The sequence below is a fragment of the Saccopteryx bilineata genome, chromosome 2 (genome assembly GCF_036850765.1).
Source record: "Saccopteryx bilineata isolate mSacBil1 chromosome 2, mSacBil1_pri_phased_curated, whole genome shotgun sequence".
In the NCBI taxonomy this organism is placed as follows: domain Eukaryota; kingdom Metazoa; phylum Chordata; class Mammalia; order Chiroptera; family Emballonuridae; genus Saccopteryx; species Saccopteryx bilineata.
In genome coordinates this window covers 263677309-263691908 of record NC_089491.1, presented here as the reverse complement: position 1 = coordinate 263691908, position 14600 = coordinate 263677309, and the positions used below count along the sequence as shown (strand labels likewise).

General features: G+C 45.8%; 1 protein-coding gene across 2 annotated transcripts; it reads right to left on the bottom strand.

Moving 5' to 3' along the window:
* Nucleotides 1-1887: 1887 nt before the first annotated feature.
* Nucleotides 1888-8964, bottom strand: PLA2G1B (phospholipase A2 group IB). Of its 2 annotated transcripts, none has more exons than XM_066260440.1 (4): nucleotides 8806-8964; nucleotides 6505-6664; nucleotides 5521-5648; nucleotides 1888-2102 (listed from the first exon to the last, which is right to left on the bottom strand). In XM_066260440.1, the coding sequence occupies exons 1-4, from the start codon at nucleotides 8837-8839 to the stop codon at nucleotides 1984-1986; spliced, it is 441 nt and encodes a 146-aa protein (XP_066116537.1). In that variant the 5' UTR covers nucleotides 8840-8964; the 3' UTR covers nucleotides 1888-1983. The 2 variants fall into 2 exon arrangements, with proteins under 2 accessions (XP_066116537.1, XP_066116538.1); XM_066260441.1 differs by having other exon boundaries at nucleotides 8802-8925.
* Between the last annotated feature and the right edge of the window lie 5636 nt (nucleotides 8965-14600).

Sequence of the window (14600 nt, the reverse complement as noted above, 5' to 3'; positions counted from 1 at the left end):
CAGTATCTATGCCACCTATGAGTGAGTGACCTTTGACAAATCACTTGCCTCTTTGAGCCAGTTTCCTCATCGGTAAAATGAGGTTATAATTATGCCTGTAACTATAGAGCTGTTGTGAGGATGATGATATAACTGTTCAAAGTGCACGGTACAGTCTGGAGCAAGGGTCCCCAAAGTACGGCCAGCTGCCGCATGCAGCCCCTGAGGCCATTTATCTGCCCCGGCCGCACTTCCGGAAGGGGCACCTCTTTCATTGGTGGTCAGTGAGAGCAGCATAGTTCCCATTGAAATACTGGTCAGTTTGTTGATTTAAATTTACTTGTTCTTTTTTTAAATATTGTATTTGTTCCCATTTTGTTTTTTTACTTTAAAATAAGATATGTGCAGTGTGCACAGTTATTTGTTCATAGTTTTTTTATAGTCCGGCCCTCCAACAGTCTGAAGGACATTGAACTGGCCCCCTGTGTAAAAAGTTTGGGGACCCCTGGTCTGGAGCATAAAGCATACGTGGCATATATAATATAGAATACTCCAGTTTGAAGAGCAAGAAAGAAAGTCTCAAAAGATTCAACTGCAGGCAGCTACTAACAATAAATCATTATGTTGAGGCCAGCCCCAAATACATTGTATCCTCAGCATTTTGTACAGTGTCTGGCTCAGAATGAGTGTTTAATAAATAGTCATTGAATGGATGAATGAAATGAGGGAAAAACTGGGTCAAAAGACAAATCCACACACACTTCTTTGCTGCACATCAGACACCCAGCAGCTGCTACTGTTCTGGCCGTGGTTGAAAACTGGGCAGTGGCTTCTCATAGCCCTGTCTCATCTTTGCTTTTCTAATTCCGTTCTCTTCTCTTTCCCTCCCCAGTCTCTCTGGTGAATGTCAGGCCAGGGTAGTAGTCATAAATCCTAGTAGAGAAACGTGGCCAAGTAACTTCATGGTTAAGAGCTCAGACATTGCCATAAGGCAGATCTAGTCAAATCCTGACTCTGCCATTTGTGTGATCATAGGCAAGGGGCTTCTCTGAGTTTTTAGTTTCTCCTCCATAAAATGGAGTAACAATATCAACGTCAGAGAGCTGGTTTGGCTGTTTAATGAGGTGAGAGGTGAAAGCCCTTAGCACAGAGTGATATGCAGTAGATGCTCAAAAAGTAGAAGCTGTTATTTTTTTTTTCTATATTTGTTGACTGCAATGTAAAAGTCAGCTTGTAGAGTGTAGTGAAATCTTTGAAAGGCATAGCAAAGAAAAGGGTGGTAGAGAAATGGGTTGACAGAGTTGGAAATGGAGGCAGAGACATGAGCGGAGGAGAGATCTGGCTTAAACTGAAACAAGAGCCCACTACTTTGGGCAGGGTGAGTAGTGGTTAAGAGCGTGTGTTCTGGCCTGACCTGTGGTGGCAAAGTGGATAAAGCGTCGACCTGGAAATGCTGAGGTCGCCAGTTCGAAACCCTGGGCTTGCCTGGTCAGAGCACATATGGGAGTTGATGCTTCCTGCTCCTCCCCCTTCTCTCTCTCTGTCTCTCTCTCCTCTCCCTCTCTCCTTTCTAAAATGAATAAATTAAAAAAAAATAAGAGCGTGTGTTCTGTTGGGTTCAGATCCCTTCTTTGCTACTTACTGGATGCATAGCACCAAGCAAGTGACCTCTCCTATGAGCCTCAGCTTAGAAAAAAGTAGGATTTGCTAATGGTGCCAAAACCTCCTGGGGTTGCCCAGAGAATTCTGCGATACACAGTCCTGGCACAGAGTCAATAATCAGTGGTTGTTAATCACTATTCAGGTCTCAGGGTGCTCACTTCCTGGAAATATCTGTGTGATTCAACTTCCAAGGCTGGAAGGAACAATGCTCACAAAGGACGGACAGAGAATAAAACAATCTCCAAATGCGAGGCCTTTCAACAAGGTGCTTTACTGGAGGGCACAGTGTAAGGTGAAGGCCATCGGGACGATGCATTACAGAGGCGGAGGCAATACTGAGGCCTAACAGTACTTCTCGGTGTCCAGATTCTTGTGCTCCTTGTTGTATGGAGCCTTTGAGAAGCAGATGGCAGCCTCGCGGTCACAGTTGCAGATGAAGGCCTGGCAGTCTTTGTTTTTGCCTGGAAAAGAGCAAGAGGAGAGGACTGAGCCAAGATGGACCCTGCTTTATACAACACAGGGGCAGGGAAAATTAACTGGAATGATTCGGTAGCCATTCCATTGGTGCAAATTTAGGGTGGACAAATGAAGCAATTAAAATACCAGAATTTCAGATAAACAGTAAATGCAGTGTTTGGGACATAGACTAAAAAGTTGTTTATTGTCTGGTTTTGTGGGGTTTTTTAGATATTATTTATTGATTTTAGAAAGAAGAGAAAGTGTGGGGAGAGAGGAATGGGAAGCACCAACTCACAGTTTCTTTTCGTATGTGCCTTGACCAGGCAAGCCACAACAAGGTCTTGAACCACAATGTCAGCATTCCAGGTTGTCTCTTTATCCACTGCGCCACCACAGGTTAGGCTTGTTGTCTATCTTAAAGTCAAATTTAACTGGGCAGCCTGTGTTTTATCTGGCAATCCTAGGTGTGAGGGCTGCCCTTTGGCAAGTCTTGTCTATTTTGAACCCTTACATGAGCTCCCTACTTTGAAAACCCATATAGTACCACAACCCCCCCCCAAAAAAAAAAAAACCATATAGCTACAAATATCTGATAACATAGGCAAGCAATTATAAACCATGTGGAAAACACAAAAGCATACACTTCAGGAAGCAAACTATTTTACATTCAACTTAGTGAAGTTTAGTAAGCCAATTTTTCTACTTTAAAGCACATATTTTTAAAAATAATAGGACATTATGCAGACATTTAAAAGAATTAAGTAAAGCCTGACCAGGTGGTGGCACAGTGGATAGAGCATTGGACTGGGATGCCGAAGACCCATGTTCGAGACCCCAAAGTTGCCAGCTTGAGTGCGGGCTCATGTGGTTTGAGCAAAGCTCACCAGCTTGGACCCAAGGTCGCTGGCTCCAGCAAGGGGTTACTCGGTCTGCTGTAGCGCCACGGTCAAGGCACATATGAGAAAGCAATCAATGAACAACTAAGAAGTTGCAACATGCAAGGAAAAACTAATGATTGATGCTTCTCATCTCTCTTCGTTCCTGTCTGTCTGTCCCTATCTATTCCTCTCTCTGACTCTGTAAAAAAATAAATAAAAGAATTAAGTATGTCTATATGTGGAAATGTTTCCAAGATATTTTATTAAAGGAAAAAAATAACGAGTAAATGCAAAAATTTTAAAGGGATATGTAGCTGACTGGTTATCTGTGGCTAATAGGATTATAGGTGCCTTCTATCTGGGACAAATATTTTTGTAGAGTCTGAAATCACATTACTTGTTTGTTTTGTAACCAAAAGAAACAGCACAGTTAACATTTAAAATGCATTTGAATTTTATTATTCACAATTTATCTCTCTCTGCTATCTTCAAAATCTTGTTAAAGTTTTGTTTCTCTCTGTTCCTTTCTTTAAAAAACCATAAATGTTTGCCTTGCCCAGTGAACATCCATTAAAGCATCAATTAGCAATTAGAGTATAAAGTGCACAATGAGGTCATTATTTAGCGAGTTATTGTTAATTAATATGAATAAAAACCCTAAAATGCAGGCTTCTGGACCTTGTTAGAAGGGGAGGGCAGCTGTATTAAAAATAAATCATTTGCAAAAGTGTGTGTGTGTCTTTCCTCTGGGGAGAGGCTCCATAATTTCTGTTAGATTTGTAAAGGAGTCTGGGATCCATAGCAAGGAAATACCTAAATATATTATGTTGGTAAATTTTGTAGAAAAAACAAAGCTGAGAGAGAAGATAGAGAATGATGGAGAAATGGAGGGAATATGTATGTGATTTAAAAGAATGGAGTGAAGGAAGACTTCAATGTGAAAGTGACATCTGAAGAATGACCTGGCCTGACCTGTGGTGGCGCAGTGGATAAAGCGTCAACCTGGAAATGCTGAGGTCACCGGTTCAAAACCCTGGGCTTGCCTGGTCAAGGCACATGTGGGAGTTGATGCTTTCTGCTCCTCCCTCCTTCTCTCTCTCTCCTCCCTAAAAATGAATAAAGGCTTACAAAAGTTTAAAAAAAAAAAAAAAAAGAATGACCTGGAATGAGGGGGTGACCCACTGGTAGGAAGTGTTTCATGCAGAAGGAACAAAAGGCTTAGGGTTAGGGGCATATGCCTAGCCATGATTCAAATGAAATAAGCCTCATTCCATGGGGAAGGACAACAAGGAACATGGAGGCATGAAGCTGTTTATTTCTTACAGTGGTGGGATTCTGGATAACTTTTTTTCTTGGCATTTGTGGCCTTGAATTATGGTCATGCTGTTGTTTGTACTGTAGTGACAATCCCTTTCACGTCTCTGAATTGTCTACTTTTAAAATATTATTTATTTATTTATTTATTTTAGAGAGGAGAGAGACGGGGGGGGGGGGAGCAGGAAACAACTAACAACTCCCATATGTGCCTTGACCAGGCAGCTCCACAGTTTCGAACTGGTGACCTCAGTGTTTCCAGGTCGACACTTGATCCACTGCGCCACCACAGGTGAGGCTGAATTGTCTACTTTTTAGAACTGCCTTCGTGGAGGGACACATTTCACTATGAGTGCTGCTTGACTTACTGCTTAAAACCAGAGACTATGGAGTAAGAAGCAACTGAGTTCAAATGCCAGCCCTGTCCCTCCTTAGCTGTGTGATTTGGGGCAAGTGATTATTTTTGAGCCTGAGCTTCCATACCTATAAAATGGGGTTTAATAAAACTTACCTTGCATACACACCTCAGCTAGTACCTGGCATGTAGTAAGGGCCTAATAAATGCTAGTTGTGATCTCTTTTTATGAAATAATTAACCAGTATAACATGGCAGTTAAGAGCAGAGGCTTTGGAGTCAGGCAGACCTGTGTTAAAAAACCAAACACCACCATTGATGAGTTTTATACCTTTGGGAAAATGACTTAGCCTTCTGCGCCTTAGTGTCTTTATCTGTAAAGTGGAGATAATAAGGGTACACTTTCTGGCATCAAAAAAAATGATCAGTAGTCTGACTAGGCAGTGGCACAGTGGATAGAGTATTGGCCTGGAATGCTGAGGACCCAGGTTGGAAACCCTAAGGTTGCCAGCTTGAGCATGGACTCTTGGATGTGACCCCATGGTCGCTGGATTGAGCCCAAAGGTCACTGGCTTGAAATCTTCTTGACTTGAGCCCAAGGTTGCTGACTTGAGCAAGGGGTCACTGGCTTGGCTTAAGCCCCATGGTCAAGGCACATATGAGAAAGTAATCAATAAACAACTAAAGTGCCACAACAAAAAACTGATGATTGATGCTTCTCATCTCTCTCTCTTCCTGTCTGTGTGTCCCTATCTGTCTCCTCACATTCCCTCTTGCTAAAAGAAAAAAAAATCATTAAATGGTAGCTATTATTACTATTATGTCCCCACATGCCTACTGAGTGCCTACAAGCCAGCAAGGGGGTAAACATACTGCTGCAGGTGATCTCTGAGCCAGAGCATGAGTATGAGTAGATTTTGGTGTAGGGGTTGTCCAGGAGGAATCTGCAGCTGTCCCGCTTCTTGGCTTGGCTGTAGCAGTGGTCATGTACCTGACAGCACCTGGGACGAAGGGGAGGACAGAAACAGAAGGGGGCGTTTTAGCTGACATGCTCCAGGAGATTTTGGTTTTGTGGCTTGAAAAATGTTTAAGTACTTTTGTCATGTTTGTTGAAGGCCGTTTTTAAAATGGTTGCAGGAATACAATATGAAAAATATCCTGCCCTGGTCGGTTGGCTCAGTGGTAGAGCGTCAGCCTGGCGTGTGGAAGTACCAGGTTCAATTCCCGGCCAGGGTACACAGGAGAGGCGCCCATCGGCTTCTGCACCCCTCCCCCTCTCCTTCCTCTCTGTCTCTCTCTTCCCCTCCCGCAGCGAGGCTCCATTGGAGCAAAGATGGCCTGGCGCTGGGGATGGCTCCTTGGCCTCTGCCCCAGGCGCTAGAGTGGCTCTGGTCGCAACAGAGCGACGTCCCGGAGGGGCAGAGCATCGCCCCCTGGTGGGCAGAGCGTCGCCCCTGGTGGGCGTGCCGGGTGGATCCCGGTTGGGCACATGCGAGAGTCTGTCTGACTGTCTCTCCCCGTTTCCAGCTTCAGAAAAATACAAAAAAAAAAAAAAAAGAAGAAGAAGAAGAAGAAAAATATCCTGAGGATGACCATTTAGTCGTTGCTGGGATGTTTTGTGTTACAAAGTCCTGCCACTAGAGGGCAGCAGCATCGACTACCTCACATCGACGTTCCTCTCGCCGTCCCCGATAGGGAGCGTTGAATTCAGGGTCCTCTTGAAACGTATTTTACATGACAAGAGGTGAACATTTGTTATCCTTAGCAAATATGCAAAACCTCTTTGTGTGCATCCTCGGGAGATCATTGGCTTGTACCCTCCCCAGACCCTACTCTCCCTGCACATCAGTCACTCACGCGTCCAGTTCATCCACAGGGGTACCGGATCCGCCAAGGCCACAGTAGCATCCGTAGTTGTTGTAATCTTTCAAGGGGTCGCTGTCAGGGATCGTGCACTTGATCATGTTGCGGAACTGCCACACTGCCCGCGGGCTGAGGCCGCTTCCCGCGGCGCCCACTGCACGAAGACACAGCCAGAGTTCAAATTCGTCCTGGTTGTCTCTGCCAGCGTCCCAGAGGCCGAACGGCCTGCCTGTTCCCCCAGACGCCACGCTGGCCCCCTGACAGCTGATAGCCGAACAAACTGGCCATTTACAGCCAGATACAGAAGGCCACTTCACTAGAGATAACATCTAGGCCTCAGTTGTATGTCAGCTCCAGGCCCGCGGCACAGGCGGGCACAGGACTCTCAAAATCACCTGGACTCCTCTGACCGGGTGGTGGCGCAGTGGATAGAGCATCGGACTGGGATGCAGAAGACCCAGGTTCGAGACCCCGAGCTCCCCAGCTTGAGCCAGGACTCATCTGGTTTGAGCAAAAGCTCACCAGCTTGAGCCCAGGGCCCCTGGCTCAAGCAAGGGGTTACTCGGGTTTTCTGAAGGCCCGTGGTCAAGGCATGTATAAGAAAACAATCAGGCCCTGGCCGGTTGGCTCAGCGGTAGAGCGTCGGCCTAGCGTGCGGAGGACCCGGGTTCGATTCCGGCCAGGGCACACAGGAGAAGCGCCCATTTGCTTCTCCACCCCTCCGCCGCACTTTCCTCTCTGTCTCTCTCCTCCCCTCCCGCAGCCGAGGCTCCATTGGAGCAAAGATGGCCCGGGCGCTGGGGATGGCTCTGTGGCCTCTGCCTCAGGCGCTAGAGTGGCTCTGGTCGCAACATGGCGACGCCCAGGATGGGCAGAGCATCGCCCCCTGGTGGGCAGAGCGTCGCCCCTGGTGGGCGTGCCGGGTGGATCCCGGTCGGGCGCATGCGGGAGTCTGTCTGACTGTCTCTCCCTGTTTCCAGCTTCAGAAAAATGAAAAAAAAAAAAAAAAAAAAAAAAAAAAAAAAAGAAAACAATCAATGAACGTTCAGGTTCAAGTCCCCTCTCCAGTGACAGAATCATACCATATGTGACCTTTTGTGACTGGGGGGTGGGGGGGAGTGAGATGGGAAAGGAATAGTGAGTAGGCCTTTGTGGCCTTCTATTCTCAACAGGTCAACCTCTTTTTCTGCCTCAGGGCCCACTCCTCTACAGTTCCCCCTGCCTGGCACACTTGTCATCTCACTTTTCAGAAGGCTGGAAGATCTTGATTTAAAAGCCACCTCCTCAAAAAGGCCCTCCTGACTGCCTGACCACCAACTCCAGTGATTCCTCTGCTGTCACTTTTCTTTTTTTTTAAACCTTTATTTATTTATTTTTAAGACTTATTTTATTCATTTTAGAGAGGAGAGAGAGAGAGAAAGGGGGAGGAAAAGGAAGCATCAACTCCCATATGTGCCTTGACCAGGTAAGCCCAGGGTTTTGAATCGGCGACCTCAGTGTTCTAGGTCGATGCTTTATCCACTGTGCCACCACAGGTCAGGCTCACTTCTTTATGTTCTTGGTTTCATAGTACCTCCCACAACCTGTATCCATCTGTTTATTCAATGCCTGGTTTCCGTGGCCCATCTTCAGACCCCACTCCTACTTCCCGTTTCTCTCTCTGTGATCCCACCAGCTCTGCCTTTGCAGAGGCCAGACCTGCATAAAACTACTGTGTGTGTGTGTGTGTGTGTGTGTGTGTGTGTGTGTGTGTGTTCCTCATACAGGAAGCATGGCTCATTCATCTCAGTCCTCAGTCTTGACCCAGAACCTGATACCATCAATGTTGAATGAATGATGGATGAATGAATGAGGTGGGCTTTGAGTCCCAATGTATCTGATTCCATTTATTCATTCAATCAACGTTGCAAACAGCACTATCTCTGCTCTCATAGAGCTATGTGGGTGGGTGTGGGTGTGGGGTTAAAAAAAAAAAAAGCAACAGGATACATATTGCAAGCCAAGTACGCTGGTGGGAAGATGGGACCTTGTACCAAGAGAAAAAGGAGAGGGATCTGTCTTAGCCTGGATGGGTGGGCCCTGTGGAGGAGAGTTATCTGAGTTCAGACCTGAAGGTTGAGAGGTGCCAGATGGAAGGAGAGGGGATTAGAGGGAATCCCCAATATGGGAGCTCTTAAGCACTGCAGGGAGCCCTGAATAAAGACTCCAGGTCTGGCCACGCCTGTGAGCTGTGGCCCCCATTTCAGAGTGAGATCTTAGCCCAAGAAGTCAGTAGAACTGGAAAGACTCACCTACCTGTGAGCAGAGCAGCCAGCACAAGTAGTTTCATCCTGCTTTGAAGCTGGTGAACAGAAAGGAATGACACTGCCTAAATTCCCCTCCTTATACTTGCTCTGAGGCCCCAAGATAAGGCTGTAGTGTTTGCTTTGCTCCCTGCTAACTTTAGGTTGTCCTTGAATCTGTCTGTTTTGGGTGACCAATAAGTAAGTCCTGCTGGGAAGAGGTCGTGGAAGTAGTGTATGTATTGGTCATTAGCACTTTTGTGTGTGTGTGTGTGTGTGTGTGTGTGACAGAGACAGAAAGAGACAGAGAGAGACAGAGAGAGGAACAGACAGACTGGAATGTAGAGAGAGAGATGAGAAGCATCAATTCTTTGTTGCGGCACCTTAGTTTCTCAGTGATTGCTTTCTCGTATGTGCCTTGACCAGGGGCTACAGCAGACCGAGTGACCCCTTTCTCAAACCACCGACCTAGAGTTCAAGCTGGTGAGCCCTGCTAAAACCAGATGATCCCACATTCAAACTGGCAACCTCGGGATTTTGAACCTGGGTCCTCTGCGTCCCAGTCCGATACTCTGACCACTGCACCACCACCTGGTCAGGCAGCACTTTTTTTTAAAATTATTTTTTTCTTAAGTGATAAGTGGGGAGGCAGAGAGACAGACTCCCACATGTGCCCTGACAGGGATCCACTCTGCAAGCCCACTGGGGGCAATGCTCTGCCTATCTGGGGCTGTTGCTCCATTGCAAGGGGAGCCATTTTCTAGCGCCTGAGGCAGAGGCCATGGAGCCATCCTCAGAGCCTGAGGCCAACTCACTTGAGCCAATCGAGCCATTGCTGTGGGAGGGGAAGAGAGAGAAAGAGAGAGAGAGAGAAAAGGGGAATCAAACCTAGGACATCCACAAGCCAGCTGATGCTCCACCACTGAGCAAACCGGTCAGGGCCTCTTTTCCCCCCACTATACCAATTTCCCACTCATTTTCCACTGTGGGTTTGTAAGAAAAACCCCAAAAGACTTTTAGAATATAAAAGGGTTTTAGGATTGTTGTATCAAATGTCTATATAACATTTTGGGGGGCAAAATTCACATAGCATAAAATGAACCATTTCAGTTTTAAAGCAAGCAATTTACTGGCATTTTAGTACATTCACAGTGTGGGGCAACCATCATCTCCATCTAATTCCAGAATTTTCCATTCTCCCCAAAGGAAACCCTGGACCCATTAGCAGCCACTCTCTCTCAGCCCCAGGCAACTGCAATCTGCTTTTTATCTCTACGGACTTCCTTATTCTGGATATTTCACACAATATGTGATATTCTACAATTGGTTTAATTTGTGTTTTCCCATTGAGTGCCCATGTAATATCTGCAGCCCCCTGTGTTTTTATTTTATTTATCTATTCATTTACTTATTTTTCTTCAGCAGAATTTCCATAGACCCTCCAACCCTCCCTTCCTCATCCTCTCTCATGGTTTCGACTATTATTATTAACAACTTCTCCTAGTAAAGTATATTTCTTATGATTAATGAACCAGTATTGATATATTAGTACTATCCAATATAGCATTCTTAAACTCAACCCATAGCTTATTTACATTTTCTGAGTCTTTACCAAATGTCTTTGTTCTGTTCTAGAGTCCAGTCCAAGACAGCACATTATCTTAAGTTGTTGCATCTCCTTTGGCCCCTCTCAACTGTGGTTGCTTCTCAGATTCTCTCTCTCTCTCTTTTTTTTTAATTTACGGAGACAGAGAGTCAGAGAGAGGGATAGATAGGGACAGACAGACAGGAACGCAGAAAGATGAGAAACATCAATCATTAGTTTTTTATTGCGACACCTTAGTTGTTCATTGATTGCTTTCTCATATGTGCCTTGACCGTGGGGCTACAGCAGACCGAGTAACCCCTTGCTGGAGCCAGCGACCTTGGGTCCAAGCTGGTGAGTTTTGCTCAAACCAGATGAGCCTGTGCTCAAGCTGGCAACCTCAGGGTCTCGAGCCTGGGTCCTCTGCATCCCAGTCCGATGCTCTATCCACTGCGCTACCGCCTGGTCAGGCTCAGATTCTCTTGTTGATGACCTACCTTGACAGTCTGAGGACTGCTGGTCAGGTATATCACCCGAGGCCCCTCTATTGCACTGTGTCTGATGTTTGACTTATGATGAAGCTGGGGGTGGCTGTGAGTTTGGGGGAGGAAGGTCACAGAGCCTGTCTCGGTGCCAGACCAGAGGTGGGTAGGGGCTGTGAGAGTTATTGGAAGGAGAGTAGGGTTAGCTCAGAACCCCACATTGGCCTTATGGTTCTGCCTCTTCAGCCTCCAGAATGAGTGAATGCTGCCTGAGGGCAGGGAAGGCTTGGCCAGCAGAATGCTAAGTCCCTTTTAAGTGGGTTCTTTAGGGTCATAATGAAACAGAGGATTAGGCACTGCTCCTGTACCATTTTACTGAGCTCTCTGTTCTAGGTCCCATGTTAGGAACTTGGCACAAACCTCTGAGGTGGCTCCAATTACAAACTCCATTTCACAGAGAAGATCGCTGAGGCTGAGAGAGGTTAAGGAACTGCCCCAATGTCACATAGCAGGACCAACACATGAGTTGGATCTGGTGCTGATACCACAATATCAGCTCATGACAGGGAATGTGTAGCAGTGGGTGGGAGTGTGGAAAGCCCCGAGAGGCCAGGAGGTTTATTCCTGCCTCCTCTCCCCCTCCTCCACTAGCTGGAGGCTTTCCACAAAGACAGGCTGCACTAATTCCCAAGTGCAATTCATGCTGCGGCTTGGGCAGGGCACTGGGTGGGGGAGGGGTCAGGCTGCTACTAGGACCTTTTCTGTCTGGAAAGAGATCTGCTAAATGTGACAATCCAAACCTCTGCAGGGGACACAGAGGTGGTGGAAGATTGGACCCAGCAGGTCACTGGGAAGCCCACCAAGCCCCTACGCTCTTTGTACCATGACCTTATGCTGCCGCAGATCCACACACAGGTGTTTACACCACGGCTTCTCCCAGCCTGGGAAAAACACATCCTCCAGTGGAAAAAAACAGCCAAGGATAGCTTCTCGGCTCCTTCAGGTGATGGTATACCCACACTCCAGCAAGGTCACACCAGCCCAGCCCATACAAGACAAGGCTCCTGCTTCCAGGAAATCCTTAAAAGCAGCTCCCATTTGGCGAGTGCTTCTGTATATGCCTGGCACCGTGCTAAGGGCTTTCTATACATTGTTTTCAACCTAAACACAGCTTCCAGCATAGCTATTATATATTATTTCATCATCTCCCCCTTTTCACAGATGCTAGAACAGGTGCAGAGAACTTAAGGAACTTGCTTAAAGTCACACAGCTTGAACTTGTTGGAAATAGGATTTGAGCCTGTGTGTACCTGCCTCTTAGCTCAGGGCTCTCTTTAATAGTAATAGTAATAGTAATAGTAATAGTAATAGTAATAGTAATAGTAATGGTAATGGTAATGATGATAATGATAGTAACAACAGCAAACATCCCTTAAGGGTGTGCCAGGAAAGATACTAAGAGCTTTACACATGTTAGCCTATGAGCAAATGTTATTACAGATGAGCAACTCGAGGCAGTACTCCACAGTACCCAAAGCCACCATCCTCGGCATCTGGATTTTTAGGACAGTCTCCTAACTTCTCTAGTGGCATCTATTCTCTCTACCTCCCTTATCCATCCAGAGAAAGAGTTCTTTAGATATCCCGGACATCAACCTCTCCTCAGACAGATAATTTGCAAATATTTCCTCCTATTCCATAGGTTGCGTTTCACTTTGTTGTGTCCTCTGATGCACAAAAGTTTTTTTATTTATTTATTTTTTTATTCATTTTTAGAAAGGAGAGAGAGAGAGGGAGAGAGAGAGAGACAGAGAGGGAGAGAGAGGAGAAAGAGACAGAGAGAAGGGGGGGAGGAGCAGGAAGCATCAACTCCCATATGTGCCTTGACCAGGCAAGCCCAGGATTTCAAACTGGCGACCTCAGCATTTCCAGGTCGACGCTTTATCCACTGCGCCACCACAGGTCAGGCACAAAAGTTTTTAAATTCAATGCAATCCCACACGTCTATTTTTGCTTTTGTTGCCTGTGCTTTTTGATGTCCTTTCCAAGGAATTATTGCCAACTTCTATGCCATGAAGTTTTCCTCCTATGTTTTCTTCTAGGAGTTTTATAGTTTCAGGTCTTATATTTAGGCCTTTAATTCATCTAAGCTTATTTTTTTGTAGATGGTGTAAGGTACCCTTACCTCATTCGTTTGCGTATAGATATCAAGTTTTCCTGACACTATTTGTTGGAAACTATCCTTTCCACGTTGAGTGCCCTTGGCACCCTTACCAAAGATCATTTTGCCCATATTAGTGAGGGTTTATTTGAGTTCTCTATTCTGTTCTGTTGACTTGTTTCTCTGTGTGCCAGTACCTCACTGCTTCGATTGCTATAGCTTTTGTAACATAGTTTGAAATAAAAACGTGTGAATCTGCCGTGGCCGGATAGCTTGGTTGGTTGGAGCATCGTCCTGTAGCACAGAGGTTGCTGGTTCTATCCCCGGTCAGGGCACACACAAACATGGGTGCTCTTGTCTCTCTCCTGCTCTCTTCCTCTCTCTAAAATCAGTAACAAACTTTTTTTTTTTTTTTGTATTTTCCTGAAGCTGGAAACGGGGAGGCAGTCAGACTCCTGCATGCGCCGGACCGGGATCCACCCGGCACGCCCATCGGGGGGCGATGCTCTGCCCATCCGGGGCATCGCTCTGTTGCGACCAGAGCCACTCCAGCGCCTGGGGCAGAGGCCAAGGAGCCATCCCCAGCGCCATCCCTTGCTCCAGTAGAGCCTTGGCTGCGAGAGGGGGAAGAGAGAGACAGAGAGGAAGGAGAGGGGAGGGGTGGAGAAGCAGATGGGCGCTTCTCCTGTGTGCCCTGGCCGGAAATTGAACCCGGGACTTCTGCACGCCAGGCCGACGCTCTACCACTGAGCCAACTGGCCAGGGCCAAACATTTTTTAAAAAAAGTGTGAATACACCAACTTTTTTAAATTGTTTGGATTATTTGGGGCTCCTTGAGATATTCTACATGAATTTTAATATGAATTTTTAGATTTCTTCTAAAAATGCCATTGGGGTTTGAATGGGTATTGCACTAAATCTGCAGATCACTTTGGGCAGTATGGACATCTCAACAATATTAAGTCTAATCCATGAACATAGGATGGATGTGTCTTTTTTATTTCAACATTATTTTGTAGTTTTCACCATACAAGTCTTTCACCTCCTTGCTTAAGTTTTATACAATTGCACATAGAATTGTTTTCTTAATTTCCTTGTCTGATAGTTCATTGTTAATATGTAGAAACAATTGATTTTTCTGTGATTTTGTACCCTGCAACTTTACTGAATTCTTTTATTCTCACAGGTTTTTTATTTTTGGTGGAATCTTTACAGTTTTTTGTCTTCTTTTTTTAACATGTAAGATCATTCATGTCATCTGCAGAGAGATCATTTTACTGCCTTTCCAATTTGGATGACTTTTATTTCTTTTTTCTTGCTTAACTGCTTTGGATAGGACTTCTAAGACTATGTTGAATAGAAATGGCCAGATTGGGCATCCTTGCCTTGCTCCTGATCTGAGAAAAAGCTTTCAGTAGGAATTTTTTTTTTTTTAACAGAGGCAGAGATAGACAGGGACAGACAGACAGGAACGGAGAGAGATGAGAAGCATCAATCATTAGTTTTTCGTTGCGCGTTGCGACTTCTTAGTTGTTCATTGATTGCTTTCTCACATGTGCCTTGACCGCGGGCCTTCAGCA

What these genes read in the sequence shown, in the direction of transcription:
- PLA2G1B (XM_066260440.1), bottom strand. Translation starts at nt 8,839, where the DNA reads ATGAAACTACTTGTGCTGGCTGCTCTGCTCACAG. An exon ending in CCTGTGGATGAACTGGACGC is followed by an intron (nt 5,649 to 6,504) that starts GTGAGTGACTGA and finishes CCTTCGTCCCAG; the next exon opens with GTGCTGTCAGGTACATGACC. An exon ending in CTCAGAGATCACCTGCAGCA is followed by an intron (nt 2,103 to 5,520) that starts GTATGTTTACCC and finishes GCTCTTTTCCAG; the next exon opens with GCAAAAACAAAGACTGCCAG.